The 14,408-nt window shown below is 41.2% G+C and overlaps 1 protein-coding gene across 2 annotated transcripts in view; it reads left to right on the forward strand.

Moving 5' to 3' along the window:
• The window catches only part of smek1 (SMEK homolog 1, suppressor of mek1 (Dictyostelium)), a 54,787-nt gene extending 44,994 nt beyond the window's left edge, over positions 1-9,793 (forward strand). The window contains exons 13-15 of one of the 2 annotated variants that reach the window (XM_062034826.1): positions 2,638-2,822; positions 3,133-3,344; positions 8,643-9,793. In XM_062034826.1, the coding sequence (XP_061890810.1) occupies positions 2,638-2,822; positions 3,133-3,344; positions 8,643-8,768 (523 nt within the window). In that variant the 3' untranslated portion in view covers positions 8,769-9,793. The remainder of the gene's footprint in view (positions 1-2,637; positions 2,823-3,132; positions 3,345-8,642) is intronic. The other variant, XM_062034828.1, reaches the window with a different exon arrangement.
• Positions 9,794-14,408: the final 4,615 nt, after the last annotated feature.

The raw sequence follows: 14,408 nt of genomic DNA on the forward strand, positions 1-14,408 counted from the left end.
AAACCAGTGAAGTTGGCACGTTGTGTAAATGGTAAATATAAACAGAATACAATGATTTGCAAATCCTTTTCAACCTATATTCAATTGAATACACTGTGAAAGACAAGATACTTAACGTTCGAACTGGTAAACGTTATTTTTTGCAAATATTAGCTCATTTGGAATTTGATGCCTGCAACATGTTTCAAAAAAACTGGCACAAGTCAAAAAAGCTGGCTCATCAACCACTTATTTGGAACATCCCACAGGTGAACATGCTAATTAGGAACAGGTGGGTGCCATGATTGGGTATAAAATCAGCCTCCATGAAATGCTTAGTTATTCACAAACAAGGATGGGGCAAGGGTCACCACTTTGTCAACAAATGCCTGAGCAAATTGTCGAACAGTTTCAGAACAACATTTCTCAACGAGCTATTGCAAGGAATTTAGGGATTTCACCATCGACGGTCTGTAATATCATCAAAGGTTCAGAAAATCTGCAGAAATCACTGCACGTAAGCGGCAAAGCCTGTGACCTTCGATCCCTCAGGCGGTACTGCATCAAAAAGCGACATCAGTGTGTAAAGGATATCACCACATGGGCTCAGGAACACTTCAGAAATCCACTGTCAGTAACTACAGTTCGTCACTACATCTGTAAGTGCAAGTTAAAACTCTACTATGCAAAGCGAAAGCCATTCATCAACAACACCCAGAAACGCCGCCGGCTTCACTGGGCCCGAGCTCATCTAAGATGGACTGATGCAAAGTGTAAAAGTATTCTGTGGTCTGACGAGTCCACATTTCAAATTGTTTTTGTAAACTGTGTACGTCGTGTCGTCCGGACCAAAGAGGAAAAGAAACATTCGGACTTTTATAGACGCAAAGTTCAAAAGCCAGCATCTGTGATGGTATGGGGGTGTATTAGTGCCCAAGGCATGGGTAACTTACACATCTTGAAAAGGATTTTCAAATCATTGTATTCTGTTTTTATTTATGATTTACACAACGTGCCAACTTCACTGGTTTTCGGTTTTGTAATATGTAGTAGCCAAGGTGGAAAGGAAGTCTCCCTCTGTCATGAGACTTGGCCAAGTGACGTGTGTGATGTTGGCTTCAAATAGTAGGGATACAATGAATTATATCCAACAAAAAGTGTCAAATGTACATAATAAACTTAAAAAAATGTCAGAAGTGTGTTTATGGTATAATTGTTGTTGTTTTTAGCATAGACGATGCTTCTTTTTTCAAGCTTAATGTACATCAATCTATCATATGATTTATGGAGAAATTGTGTTATTTCCAGATGTTTTCTCCAACATACAGTACAGGCCAAAAGTTTGGACACACCTTCTCATTCAATGCGTTTTCTTTATTTTCATGACTATTTACATTGTAGATTGTCACTGAAGGCATCACAACTATAAATGAACACATGTGGAGTTATGTACTTAACAAAATAGGGTTTTATATTTTAGTTTCTTTAAAATAGCCACCCTTTGCTCTGATTACTTCTTTGCACACTCTTGGCATTCTCTCGATGAGCTTCAAGAGGTAGTCACCTGAAATGGTTTTCACTTCACAGGTGTCATAGTTTTGATGCCTTCAGTGACAAACTACAATCTAAATAGTCATGAAAATAAAGAAAACCCATTGAATGAGAAGGTGTCCAAACTTTTGGCCTGTACTAGAGATTTCCGATAATATAGGCCTGCTGATATTATCGTCTGATAAATGCTTTAAAATGTAATAACGGAAATAATTGGTATCGTTTTTTTAATTATCTGTATCTTTTTTTTTGTTTGTTTTTTAAATCAACATAAAAAACACAAGATACACTTACAATTAGTTCACCAACCCAAAAAACCTCCCTCCCCCATTTACACTCCTTCACACAAAAGGGTTGTTTCTTTTTGTTATTAATATTCTGGTTCCTACATTATATATCAATATATATCAATACAGTCTGCAAGGGATACAGTCCGTAAGCACACATGATTGTGCGTGCTGCTGGTCCACTAATAGTACTAACCGTTATCAGTTAATTTGACTCATTTTCATTAATTACTGGTTTCTATGTAACTGTTCTTATATTGTTTTACTTTCTTTTTTATTCAAGAAAATGTTTTTAATTTATTTATCTTATTTTATTTTATTATTTAAAAAAAAAAAAAAAAAAAAGGACCTTATTTTCACCATACCTGGTTGTCCAAATTAGGCATAATAATTTGTTAATTCCACGACTGTATATATCGGTATCGGTTGATATCGGTATCGGTTGATATCAGTAATTAAAGAGTTGGACAATATCGGATATCGGCAAAAAGCCATTATCGGACATCCCTAGCCTGTACTGTACAGTTTTGGCCATATTAGCCGTAGCCATAATTCTTTCCACACTGCTGAGTGCATTGGGCAGCATTTAGCCATATTGCCCATCCCTAAACGTGATACATATTGATATAGACTGATATGAAAAAGTATTGTGATATGTTTTCCCATGTTGCCTAGCTCTACACACACTCATTCAGTATTGAACTAAAAGACATTACGAATCTCTTACCAAAGCTTGTTGTCAATTAGTTTAATAAATACTTCCATGATACTGTTACAAACCATCTACAATGTGCGTTTTGTTATTATCATCATTCATTAGCATGCGCTCCATCCTGAGAAACCACCGCTTCCGTCGGGACGCACGGACACTGGAGGACGAAGAGGAGATGTGGTTCAACACGGACGAAGAAGACCTTGAAGATGGCGAGGCTGTTGTATCTGACAAGGCGAAGAATGAGGAAGACCTCATGGAACCTATAAGCAAGTTCATGGAGAGAAAAAAAAGTAAGTTTACATTTTTTTAAATTTTTTTTAATTTTTTTTTGAAAGGCAGTGAGACTTCCAGTATTGGTGTCTTCATTCATGCTTGAACAATACACAAGCCTCTAGCTCGGTGGCAGTAATGCTTGAAATGATGAACAGGCTGACCAGGAAATACAAAAGTTTACATGGCCCTTGAGAATATGTATTGTACCAAAAGAGTGTGTAATGGACTCTATGCTTGGCATTTGGAATTTTGGATAACGTCCTAAAAAGGTCTTGTAACCTGTGAAGGAGTTCCTAAGTAGCATCATTTGTCTTTCTGTGCCTGCAGTGAAAGACACAGACGACAAGGACGTTCTGGGCAAGTCAAGCTTGTCAGGCAGGCAGAATCCCAGCTTCAAGCTCTCCTTTTCTGGCTCCACCAAAACTAGTCTGTCAAGTCCTCCTTCATCCACCTCCCTGAATCCCGGTTCTCCCGGTTCACCTGAGTCTCCTGTCTCAGGGACACGGAACTCACCCCCTACCCCAGCGGTAACCACAAAGGTACGTCAAACTCTATTTTCAAACTATTTATTTTATTTCACACAAAGGAGAATAAGAATAAAACACACCTGCTCGCATGCATACTCAGCAGTATTGACAATACCAAACATGGCATGGCATTGAGGGATGAACAAAAAAGCCATTGTAGAATAACTACAATTATATATGTTGTATTCTAAGATAAAATAATATGAAATGCATTTTAAAATGTATATAAATATAAGATATAAATAAAACAAACATAATAATAGTAGTAGTAGTAGTAAGGAATATTGCAATTAATGAAAAAAAAAAAAACAGAATAAAAGTTAAGAACCTAAGAAGAGTTTAAAATTATTAGTACAAAGCCTGATTTAAAAAGGTGTGCCTTTATTGTTTTATTTTATTTATTTTTAATCTTTTCCTAATATCAATCATTAGGCTCCCCAGCAGGCTGTGCCACAGGTGGGGGCTGTTGTAGCTGAATGCCGGCTCACCGTGGGTCTTTGTTCTGGTATTTGATAAAGATAAAAGGCAGGTGCCAGAGGACCTTAGGATCTGCGAGAGTTGATATCTCAAAAGCAGGTCAGATAGATAAGAAAGCGCAAGGCCATTAAGGCATTTAAAAATGGTGCAATATGTCCACACCCTCTGGTCCTTGGCAGCATGCGTGCTGCTGAGTTGTGTAATAATTGTAGATTTTTAATACAGTGGAACCTTGATTTACGAACTTAGTTGGTTCTTGAACAGGGTTCTTAAAGTTTGTCTCCCGAAGCAAATTGTTTCGTAAGAAACATTTTTAATATGAATTTTGGGTTTGAGCCTTGACAATGTCCCTATTTTAGTGAAGGTGGGGGTGTGGAACGCCTTAAAAGCAGGAAGTGAAGTGTGCTCGTGGTCAATGAGAGGAATAATTTTTAGACTTTTCCTGAAAAATGTCATTAAAATATTTCCAATAATATTTGAGTTATTTTGCTACAGACAAAGGCGAAAAACATAACCTCTTTGACAGGTAAGACAGTCTGCTTTCTGCAAAGCAATACTTTCGCCCTGAGCGTTTCCAAGGCGACACAGAGCTAGCTGGTCACGTCGCACAGCACGGAGGTAATCGCCCCAAAAAAATGTCCAACTCTGGAAATATGAGAAAACTGAAGAACTACTTGATAAATCGTCAATCCATCAATCTATATTTCCATCGTTTGTTTCTCTCGACGTCTCAGGAGGGCAGGAGCCTATCCAGCTACACTCGGGCGAAAAGCAGTATATACCCTGGACAAGTCTCCTCATAAACTGTCACCCAGAAAATATATTTGTAGCCAGCAAAGCCAAACATCAGTTTGTGAGATATTTACATTATTAAAAGTCAAATTGTTAGTTTACTTTTCGGAGAAACTGCATTTTCCAAACTGCTTTAAACGTGTCCACTGTGGAGGACACTGCTTCTTAGAAAGTAAAAGCTGAAAGACACTAAAGTGAGCGTTGTTTTACACCTGATGTTTACATTATCACTTTAAAGACACGCGACTAAGTTTATTTTCAATATTTGCTTGAAACAGTGGATGTCCCTGCATGATGCTTTGCACATAAAAATACATGTACAGTATGCAGTAGGGTTGTACAGTATACCGGTCGGTACTAGTGTAGTATCGCGGTACTAATGAATCAGAAACGGTACTATACTCTGTTTGAAAAGTACCGGTTCCCGGGCATGAAGTCACGTCGTGACATTGCTGGTTTTACGAGCAGAGGAGCAAGTTTGGCAGCACACAATCACGGAGTACTTACAAGCAGACACAGTGTGTAGACGGAAAAGGCAGAATGGACGCATTTTGGCCTAAAAACTAAAGATAAACTTGAACACTGAAACGCCCTCAGGAAGAGGTGCTTTAAGACATGGCTAGCTAGATAGCGGCGAATGTCCATCTGCAGTCGGCAGTGTTTTAGCTTCTTCTAAATCACTAATCCTCGCCTCCATGGTGACAAATAAAGTACGTTTCTTACAAGTATCATGTCTGCAGGATGAGGAATAGCTAAACATCCGGCGTCACAATGTAAACAAATGCCATGGGTGGATTTACACCTGACATCCACTGTAATGATACAAAGTGCAATAGTGTATCTAGTCGATACTACTATGATTACATCAATATTTTTAATTAAATCTTTTTTCGTTTTTTTTTAAATTCATATTATATTCTTAAACCCAGGAAATATGTCCATTGACACATGAGAACTTAGATTATGACCAATGTATGATCTTGTAACTACTTGGTATCGGATCGATACCTAAATTTGTGGTATCATCCCAAACTAATGTAAAGTATCAAACAACAGAAGAATAAGTGATTATTACATTTTAACAGAAGTGTAGATAGAACATGTTGAAACAGAAAATATCAAGATATTAACAATAAATGAACAAGTTGATTAAAAATCATTTTTTACAGCTTGTCCTTCATAGTTTTGAAAAAATAATAGAATGATAAATGACACAATATGTTACTGCATACGTCAGAAGACTAATTAGGAGTCTTTGTTTACTTACTAATAAAAGACAAGTTGTCTAGTATGTTTACTATTTTCTTTAAGGACAAAATTGTTCTTCGATTGCAATAAGAAACATATGTTTAATGTACCCTAAGATTTTTTTGTTAAAATAAAGCCAATAATGCCATTTTTTGTGGTCTCCTTTATTTAAAAAAGTATCGAAATACATTTTGGTACCGCCACCAAAATATTGGTATCGGGACAACCCTAATATTTAGTAATAAATACAATTAGAACATCTTAGTATTATGTTTATCTTCAGTTACATTAAGTGGAGATACACCACAATCATTTTTCACTGGCGAGTCGCGAGGCTCTCTGTCTGTTTTTCCTGTGTGTGCGGTCTCGCGAAGTCGCTCGCCGCCCATCGAAACAAAGATTGTGAATGACTAAAGAGGGCTCACTGCCTTCAGTGAATTCTCCTGTAACATAAACATGCTCAGGTGCTGAGAACGATGCATAGAGTGAGACCTCTTTCCCTGTTTGAAGTAAAAAAAACTTAGCTTCTTGTGGTTACATAACCGCACCAATTAAAACCTCCATGTCGATTACCATTATTTCCAAACCATAGGGTGCACCGGAGTATAAGGCGTGCTGCTGATGAGCGGGTCTAGTCAGGTCTATTTTCATATATAAGGCGCACCGGATTATAAGGCGCATTAGAGGGGTCATACTATTTTATTTTTCTTCTAAATGTAAAACACTTCCTTGTGGTCTACATAACATGAAATGGTGGTTCTTTAGTCTAAATGTTGCATTGATTATGTTTTACAGATCATCTTCAAGTCGCTTTCTGACAGTCGCTTTAGGATGCGCTGTTTTGTGGACGGTTTTATTGACGTGGCTCACCTTCGACAGCGTCTTCTCCCTGTCATCTTTGTTGTAGCGGTGTAGCGTGCAAGGACGGGAGTGGAAGAAGTGTCAAAAGATGGAGCTAACTGTTTTAATGACATTCAGACTTTACTTCAATCAGTAACGGAGCAGCATCTCCTCATCCGGAAACAACGACAAGGCCGGAAATGTGTCCCGTGAAAAAATGTCCAACCGGAACTTTCTAATAACTAAAGTTCCTTGGGTGCATAATGTAAACTCACTACACCGGTATGTTTTAGCGCTTTCATGACGAGTTCACTGACAGATATAAGTAAGAACTTTACACTACTTTATATTAGAAATGGCAACAGCGGAGGATGAATGTCCCATAACAAGAAAATAGAGAAAAAAAAGAAGCTTATTTACTAGAGAGGCGGAAGCGCGCCAATTTTTAGGACTTATGCAGTTCCCAAATACAGATCAGCAGGTACCAGAAGGAAAGAAAAGTTGGTTTTTCATAGCTTACCAAAGTCGTACTAAAACATGTTGATAGATTTTTGAGCGCTGTGTGTAATGTTCTATATTTTCAATGGAACATATAACATTTTGGTGTTGTTTACTTGAGTCATATTGTAGCCTACACGTCTCTCTTATGTGTGACTGCCATCTACTGGTCACACTTACCATTGTACCATGTACGAAATAAAATAGCTTCAAGGTCAGTAAACACAACCAAAATGTGTCCGTACATTAGGTGCACCGGGTTGTAAGGCGCACTGTCGAGTTCTGAGAAAATAAAAGGATTTTAAGTGCGCCTTATAGTCCGAAAAATACGGTATTTGTGCAGCCCTAATTTAAGGATAAAAAAGAATGGGACCTAAAATTGAGCCTTGGTGAACCCCAATGGTGTCAGTAGAGTTGACTGTGTTTGGATTATGGAGACCACTAAATAGGGCTGGGCGATATATCGAATTTACTTGATATATCGCGGGGTTGTCTCTGTGCGATATAGAAAATGACTATCGTTATATTCGAGTATATGTTCTCACGCAGTTGCTTTTAGCTGCGGGCATTACACTACAGGCTTTTCTCACTCTTTCTTGTCTCTCCTTCTCACAGAGACATAAAACAAGCGCACCTTCTTACATACGTCACATACTGTCGTGCGTGCAACGTCATACGCTCTTGCGGAGCAGAGAGGTAGCGGCATGGGTAACGTTAGCAGTGATGCGAGTGGTAATACGAGAGAAATAAGTTGATAATCAGGTAACAAATGAAGGAAGAATAATGACGTCTAGCGGTGGTTTGGCTTCAAGCGGGAATTTCCAGTTCAACATTGTGGGAAAAAAATAGTCAACAGGAGATAACCTCCGCAGGAACCTTCCACATAGTGAAGGACATTCACTATTGGATTTCCTACTATGCAGCTAATTTTTATTTGATAGTTTTTAAAATATCTTGTGTGACATCATGCACAAAAGTGCACTTTATTCGTTTTAAACTATTGTAGGGGCGTTCTGTACAAAAAGTGCACTTTAATTTAGTGTTGTTTTGATATGTCATCTTAGTGACATCATGCACAAAAGTGCACTAATAGCTTGTTTTAAAATGTCTCTGACAATCTTGCACTTTGTTTTGGAAGTTACATGAATGTTTGTGCCACTGCTTAATAACTGTTTAATAAATACAGTTTTGGTACATTTACTTAGTTGTGATTTCCCTCTCTGCATGAAAGTTTAAAATTAGCATATATTAATGCAGTATAAACAAGAATGTTTTAATGTAGACACATAGAATCATCATACTGGTGTGATTATATGCATCAAGTGTTAATTCAAGGCTAAGGCAAAATATCGACATAATCGTGTATCGTGACATGGCCTAAAAATATCGAGATATTAATAAAAGGCCGTATCGCCCAGCCCTACCAGTAAACATTAAGTACTTTGTCCTTTGCAGGGAGGATTAGTGGGACTGGTGGACTATCCCGATGATGATGACGACGAGGAAGAGGAGGAGGAGGAAGAAGGAGAGAGTAAAGATGACCCCCTGCCACCTTCAAAAAAATCCAAGCTGAACTCCTAAAGATGTGCCGCGGTCTCAGTTTGTGCTCCACTCAGACAGTTTCTGAACACGGGAATGATCTAACTTGTAAACACACGGAACGAATGAGAGCCACACACTGCTGGTGGTCACAAGAGGAGACGGACTGGAACAGATAAGGGGAAACACGCCTCGTCGTCGTCAGAGCAGCCCAACTCATACAAGTGCCAATCAGGAGGCCAAACTGTCTGAGAGAGGACAACACAGGTGAGGGTCAAGTCAAGGGGGCGGGAACAGTCGCACTTAAGTTTGTCAGCGGTCTCCAACCCGACCCAAAGGTCTCACCATGGTAAAGAAACTGATACAAAACAAACATGTATATGCAGACAGAAATCCCAAGAGATTGTGGACTCGGATCATGATCCGTCTGTCTCCCCGCCGCCCCCACTCAGGGAAGGACATCAGTTGCCCAAATGGTTCAGCCAATTCACACTCACACACTCATCCCTTTTATAATCTCTCCAGAATCTTCTTTTCTTCCTCTCCTTATCTGTTTTTCTTTTTTTTTTAAGTTAGCATGCACGACCCGGTAGGAGGCAGCGTGTGGCGCAGAGAGACGTCTTTGTTGTATTCTGATGATGTCATCAGTGTTGTCAGTACTCAGTGGACATTATTTCTCCCGAAAGGAGGGAGCAAACAAAAAGCCAGCAGTTTTCTCTTCGTTTCATTTTCTTGCTCTGATTTGTCTCGCAAAACCATTCTCCTGTTTGTTTTTGTAAATTATAACAACAACAACAAAAGAGTACCTGCCTTTAAATGTTCAGGATGTTTCCAGTCACACTTGAACAGGTTTTTAAAAGACCTCAGTAGGTAAGCTACTTTTACCATTTTTGCCCTTTGAAACTGCAGATTTTTTGGAGAAATTTGTAATCCCGTCTTGATTAAAGATTGAGTGGAATTCTAGATGTGATGTATTTTGTCATATCTTCTCATTTTTCCCTTTTTTTCTTTTACATGAGTGTACACTTAGTTGTTCAGAATACTTGGGACCATTAAAATGATCTTTGCTTTAAGGTGTCTTACTACCATTTGTCTTCAAGTGTTTCCTTGTGGGTTGTACCTACAAACCCCGTTTTCATATGAGTTGGGAAATTGTGTTAGATGTAAATATAAACGGAATACAATGATTTGCAAATAATTTTCAACCAATATTCAATTGAATGCACTACAAAGACAAGATATTTGATGTTCAAATTCATAAACTTTATTTTTTTTTGCAAATAATTAACTTAGAATTTCTTGGCTGCAACACGTGCCAATGTAGTTGGGAAAGGGCATGTTCACCACTGTGTTACATGGCCTTTACTTTTAACAACACTCCGTAAACGTTTGGGAACTGAGGAGACACATTTTTTAAGCTTCTCAGGTGGAATTCTTTCCCATTGCTTGATGTACAGCTTAAATTGTTCAACAGTCCGGGGGTCTCCGTTGTGGTATTTTAGGCTTCATAATGCGCCACACATTTTCAATGGGAGACAGGTCTGGACTACAGGCAGGCCAGTCTAGTACCCGCACTCTTTTACTATGAAGCCACGTTGATGTAACACGTGGCTTGGCATTGTCTTGCTGAAATAAGCAGGGGCGTCCATGGTAACATTGCTTGGATGGCAACATATGTTGCTCCAAAACCTGTGTGTACCTTTCAACATTAATGGCGCCTTCACAGATGTGTAAATTACCCATGTCTTGGGCACTAATACACCCCCATACCATCACAGATGCTTGCTTTTCAACTTTGCCCCTATAACATTCCGGATAGTTCTTTTCCTCTTTGGTCTGGAGGACACGACGTCCACAGTTTCCAAAAACAATTTGAAATGTGGACTCGTCAGACCACAGAACACTTTTCCACTTTGTATCAGTCCATCTTAGATGAGCTCAGGCCCAGCGAAGCCGACTGCGTTTCTGGGTGTTGTTGATAAACGGTTTTCGCCTTGCATAGGAGAGTTTTAACTTGCACTTACAGATGTAGCGACCAGCTGTAGTTACTGACAGTGGGTTTCTGAAGTGTTCCTGAGCCCATGTGGTGATATCCTTTACACACTATCGCTTGTTGATGCAGTACAGCCTGAGGGATCGAAGGTCACGGGCTTAGCTGCTTACGTGCAGTGATTTCTCTAAATTCTCTGAGCCCTTTGATGATATTACGGACCGTAGATGGTGAAATCCCTAAATTCCTTGCAATAGCTGGTTGAGAAAGGTTTTTCTTAAACTGTTCAACAATTTGCTCACGCATTTGTTGACAAAGTGGTGACCCTCGCCCCATCCTTGTTTGTGAATGACTGAGCATTTCATGGAATCTACTTTTATACCCAATCATGGCATTCACCTGATCCCGATTTGCCTGTTCACCAGTGGGATGTTCCAAATAAGTGTTTGATGAGCATTCCTCAACTTTGTCGGTATTTATTGCCACCTTTCCCAACTTCTTTGTCACGTGTTGCTGGTATCAGATTCTAAAGTTAATGATTATTTGCAAAAAAAAAAAAATGTTTATCAGTTTGAACATCAAATATGTTGTCTTTGTAGCATATTCAACTGACTATGGGTTATAAATGATTTGCAAATCATTCTATTCCGTTTATATTTACATCTAACACAATTTCCCAACTCGTATGGAAACGGGGTTTCTACTTTAGGTCTGGGAAGGACACCATGCCTGCACCTGGGTTCAGTTCAAAACATTTTTTCAGCATACTCCTTAAAAACAGTAGACATGGTATCTGTGGGGTCTTAAATCTTTTTTTTAAATCCTACAATTTGTATTTAAGGCCTTAAAATGTCAGAATTTCTCCTAAAATCTCAGAAAAGGTCCAAAAAATCTATTTTTGTGACTTTTAATTAAAATATGCATTAACTAAAGTCTTGCTTTGAAATGTTTCGATTCTTGAGGACGATATAACTTATAGCGTCCTCAAAAACGTAAATACAAAAGGGAACTAAAGTAGGCTACCTGTGCTGCCCGGTCGGAATTAATCGCGCACCTCCTAGTGTGCTGTTAGGGCTCAACATAGCAGAGAAGAAAATTGAACGAAAGCCCACAATAAAGCCAAATTATATGCGTAAAATGGGTAAGTGCAAGTTCAACGATTTATGGCCGCTGAACGATCAATTTAATGCATGGTTGAGGCCGGTGGATGGAAACGTTCTTCAACCCCTGTTAGAGAACCAGCATTTTGTTAAAGCTGAGAATTGCGCTTTCCATGCGTCTTCAGTTAGGCTTAATTGTGGAGATGGGTCAACTTTGGGCGTACCCAGCCAAGACTCAGGCTGTGGTGAGTTGGCCCACTCCCACGTCGAGAAAATTGCTACAACCATTATTGAGGTTTGCTAATTTTTGTCATTTTATCTGCAACTTCAGTGAACTCGTTGAACCCTTAACTACACTTACATCAAAAAAGCAGCCGGTTGTGTGGGGCCTGGAGACTGAGCGCGCTTTTTCTAGACTTAAATCCCGGTTTACCTCTGCTCCTGTTCTTGTGCATCCTAAACCCTTTTTGCCCTCTTTTGTTGAGAGAGATACTTATAATACCGGGGTGGAGGCGGTGCTCTTCCAGAAGTCGACCTTTGATCAAAAGCTGCACCGCTGTGCCTTCTTCTCACGTCGATTGACGTCAGCAGAGAGGAACTATGACATCGGCAACAGGGAGCTGCTGGCCTTACAGGAGTGGAGGCACTGGCTAGAAGGCGCAATCCATCCTTTCACGGTGTATACGGACCATAAGAACTTGACGTACATCCGGTCTACACAGTGCCTCAACTCTCACCAGGCGCGATGGGCTTTGTTCTTGACAAGGTTCTCATACACCCTCACTTATCACCCTGGATCACTAAACAGCAAGCCAGACGCCTTATCCATAATGCCCCCCCCCCCCCCCCCATCAAGGACTCTATAGGCGCAAGGACTGGCCCAGGCGACGCCTTTTCGTGCCACAGGTCCTACGTTCCAAGGTCCTCAAGTGGCCCCACAAGTCCAAAGTGTCCTGCCATCGCACAGCTTTTTGTTGGCTCAGCATTTCTGGTGGCCTCCATTCCGCGCAGACACCAAGAGGTTTGTGTCTGCATGCACTGTCTGTGCCAGGAACAAGTCGTCTCACCGTCCCCCAGCGGGCCTGCATCAACCGCTTCCGGTTCCTTCCCGCCCTTGGTCTCACATCGCCCTGGACTTTGCGACGGGCCTTCCGAAGGGCTACACAGTCATACTTACAGTTGACAGATTTTCCAAGTCTGCCCACTTCGTCCCTTTCCCTGAAAACTCCCCTCCTGACTGGAGACTGCTAACCTGCCGGTACTCCATATATGTTTCATCTCCATGGCATAGTATCTGTCCTGGTATCTGACAGAGGTCCGCAGTTTTCCTCGGCTACGTGGAGACCTTTTTGCAAGTCCCTGGGAGCTATGGCGAGCTTATCGTCAGGAAACCATCACCAATCTAACGGTCAGACTGAACGCGTCAACTAGGACTTGGCGATTCGATCTGTGTGTGCCACCAGAACCCAGTGTTCTGGTCGGCTAACCTCCCCTGGGTGGAATATGCCCACACGTTGAACTGTTCTGCTACAGGCCGCTCCCCGTTCCATGCTGCCTACGGTTTTCAACCGCCCGCCTTCCCCTGCCAGGAGAAGCAATCCTCCCTACCCTCTGTGGCAGCCCAACTACGCCGTGTCTGGCAAGAGACACGAGCTGCTGACCGCCACCGGATTCCGGCTCCTGCCTATGTTCCTGGCCAGAAGGTCTGGTTGTCTGCCCGGGACTCGCCCCTGGCGGCCAGTTCCAGGAAGTTATGTGGGTCCCTTCGAAGTGGAGAGGATTGTCAATGCTGCAGCAGTCAGGCTCATACTCCTGGGGTCTCTCAAAATTCACCCTGTCTTCCATGTGTCTCTCCTAAAGCCTGTAACCTCCTGTGACCTCATTCTTCCACCACCCACTCCTCCTTCTCAGCTGGTTGATGGCCATCCCACTTATTTGATCAGGAGCATACTGGACGTCAGAAGAAGGGGCAGGGGTTACCTGTACCTGGTCGACTGGGGGGGGCATGCTCCCGAGGGGCACTCGTGGGTATCTCGAGCACTCACTCTCAATCCCCTCCCTCCTGTCTGACTTTTACCGCGTGTTTCCCAATAAGCCAGGTAAGCCGCCAGGGGGCGTCTGATGAGGGGGTGGATAGTGTCACACTTTGCATGTCACTGACTTCCCGGTATCCTTATTTGCTGTTGCTAATGTCCTTGAGAACCTTTGCAAGTATCCACTGTAGTAATTAGAAGCTTTATTTATTACGCCTCTTGGCTTCGCCCAGTTTCTCCTGGTGTTTTCTTTTGCCATCTGTAGAGTATTGCCTGAAGTATTTGTGTCGCAACAGACATTAAAGACTTGTTTTGACTGCACTCACGCCTCTTCCCTGCATCGTGGGTTCAACTTAAAACTGACTCTGACCACAGCCTAGGTGCAAAATGGAAAATTGTCCTCAAAATTCTACACAATGCCACAATCTCGGCACACCCATCTTTGGGTCGTTTTGTCCATTCCTCTTTGCAGCACCTCTCAAGCTCCATCAGGTTGGATGCGAAGCATTGCTTTCACCCAGGATGTACATTGCTGCATTCATCTCAGTTTAGTCAGGGA

The sequence above is a fragment of the Entelurus aequoreus genome, linkage group LG23, assembly GCF_033978785.1.
Source record: "Entelurus aequoreus isolate RoL-2023_Sb linkage group LG23, RoL_Eaeq_v1.1, whole genome shotgun sequence".
NCBI classification, from domain to species: domain Eukaryota; kingdom Metazoa; phylum Chordata; class Actinopteri; order Syngnathiformes; family Syngnathidae; genus Entelurus; species Entelurus aequoreus.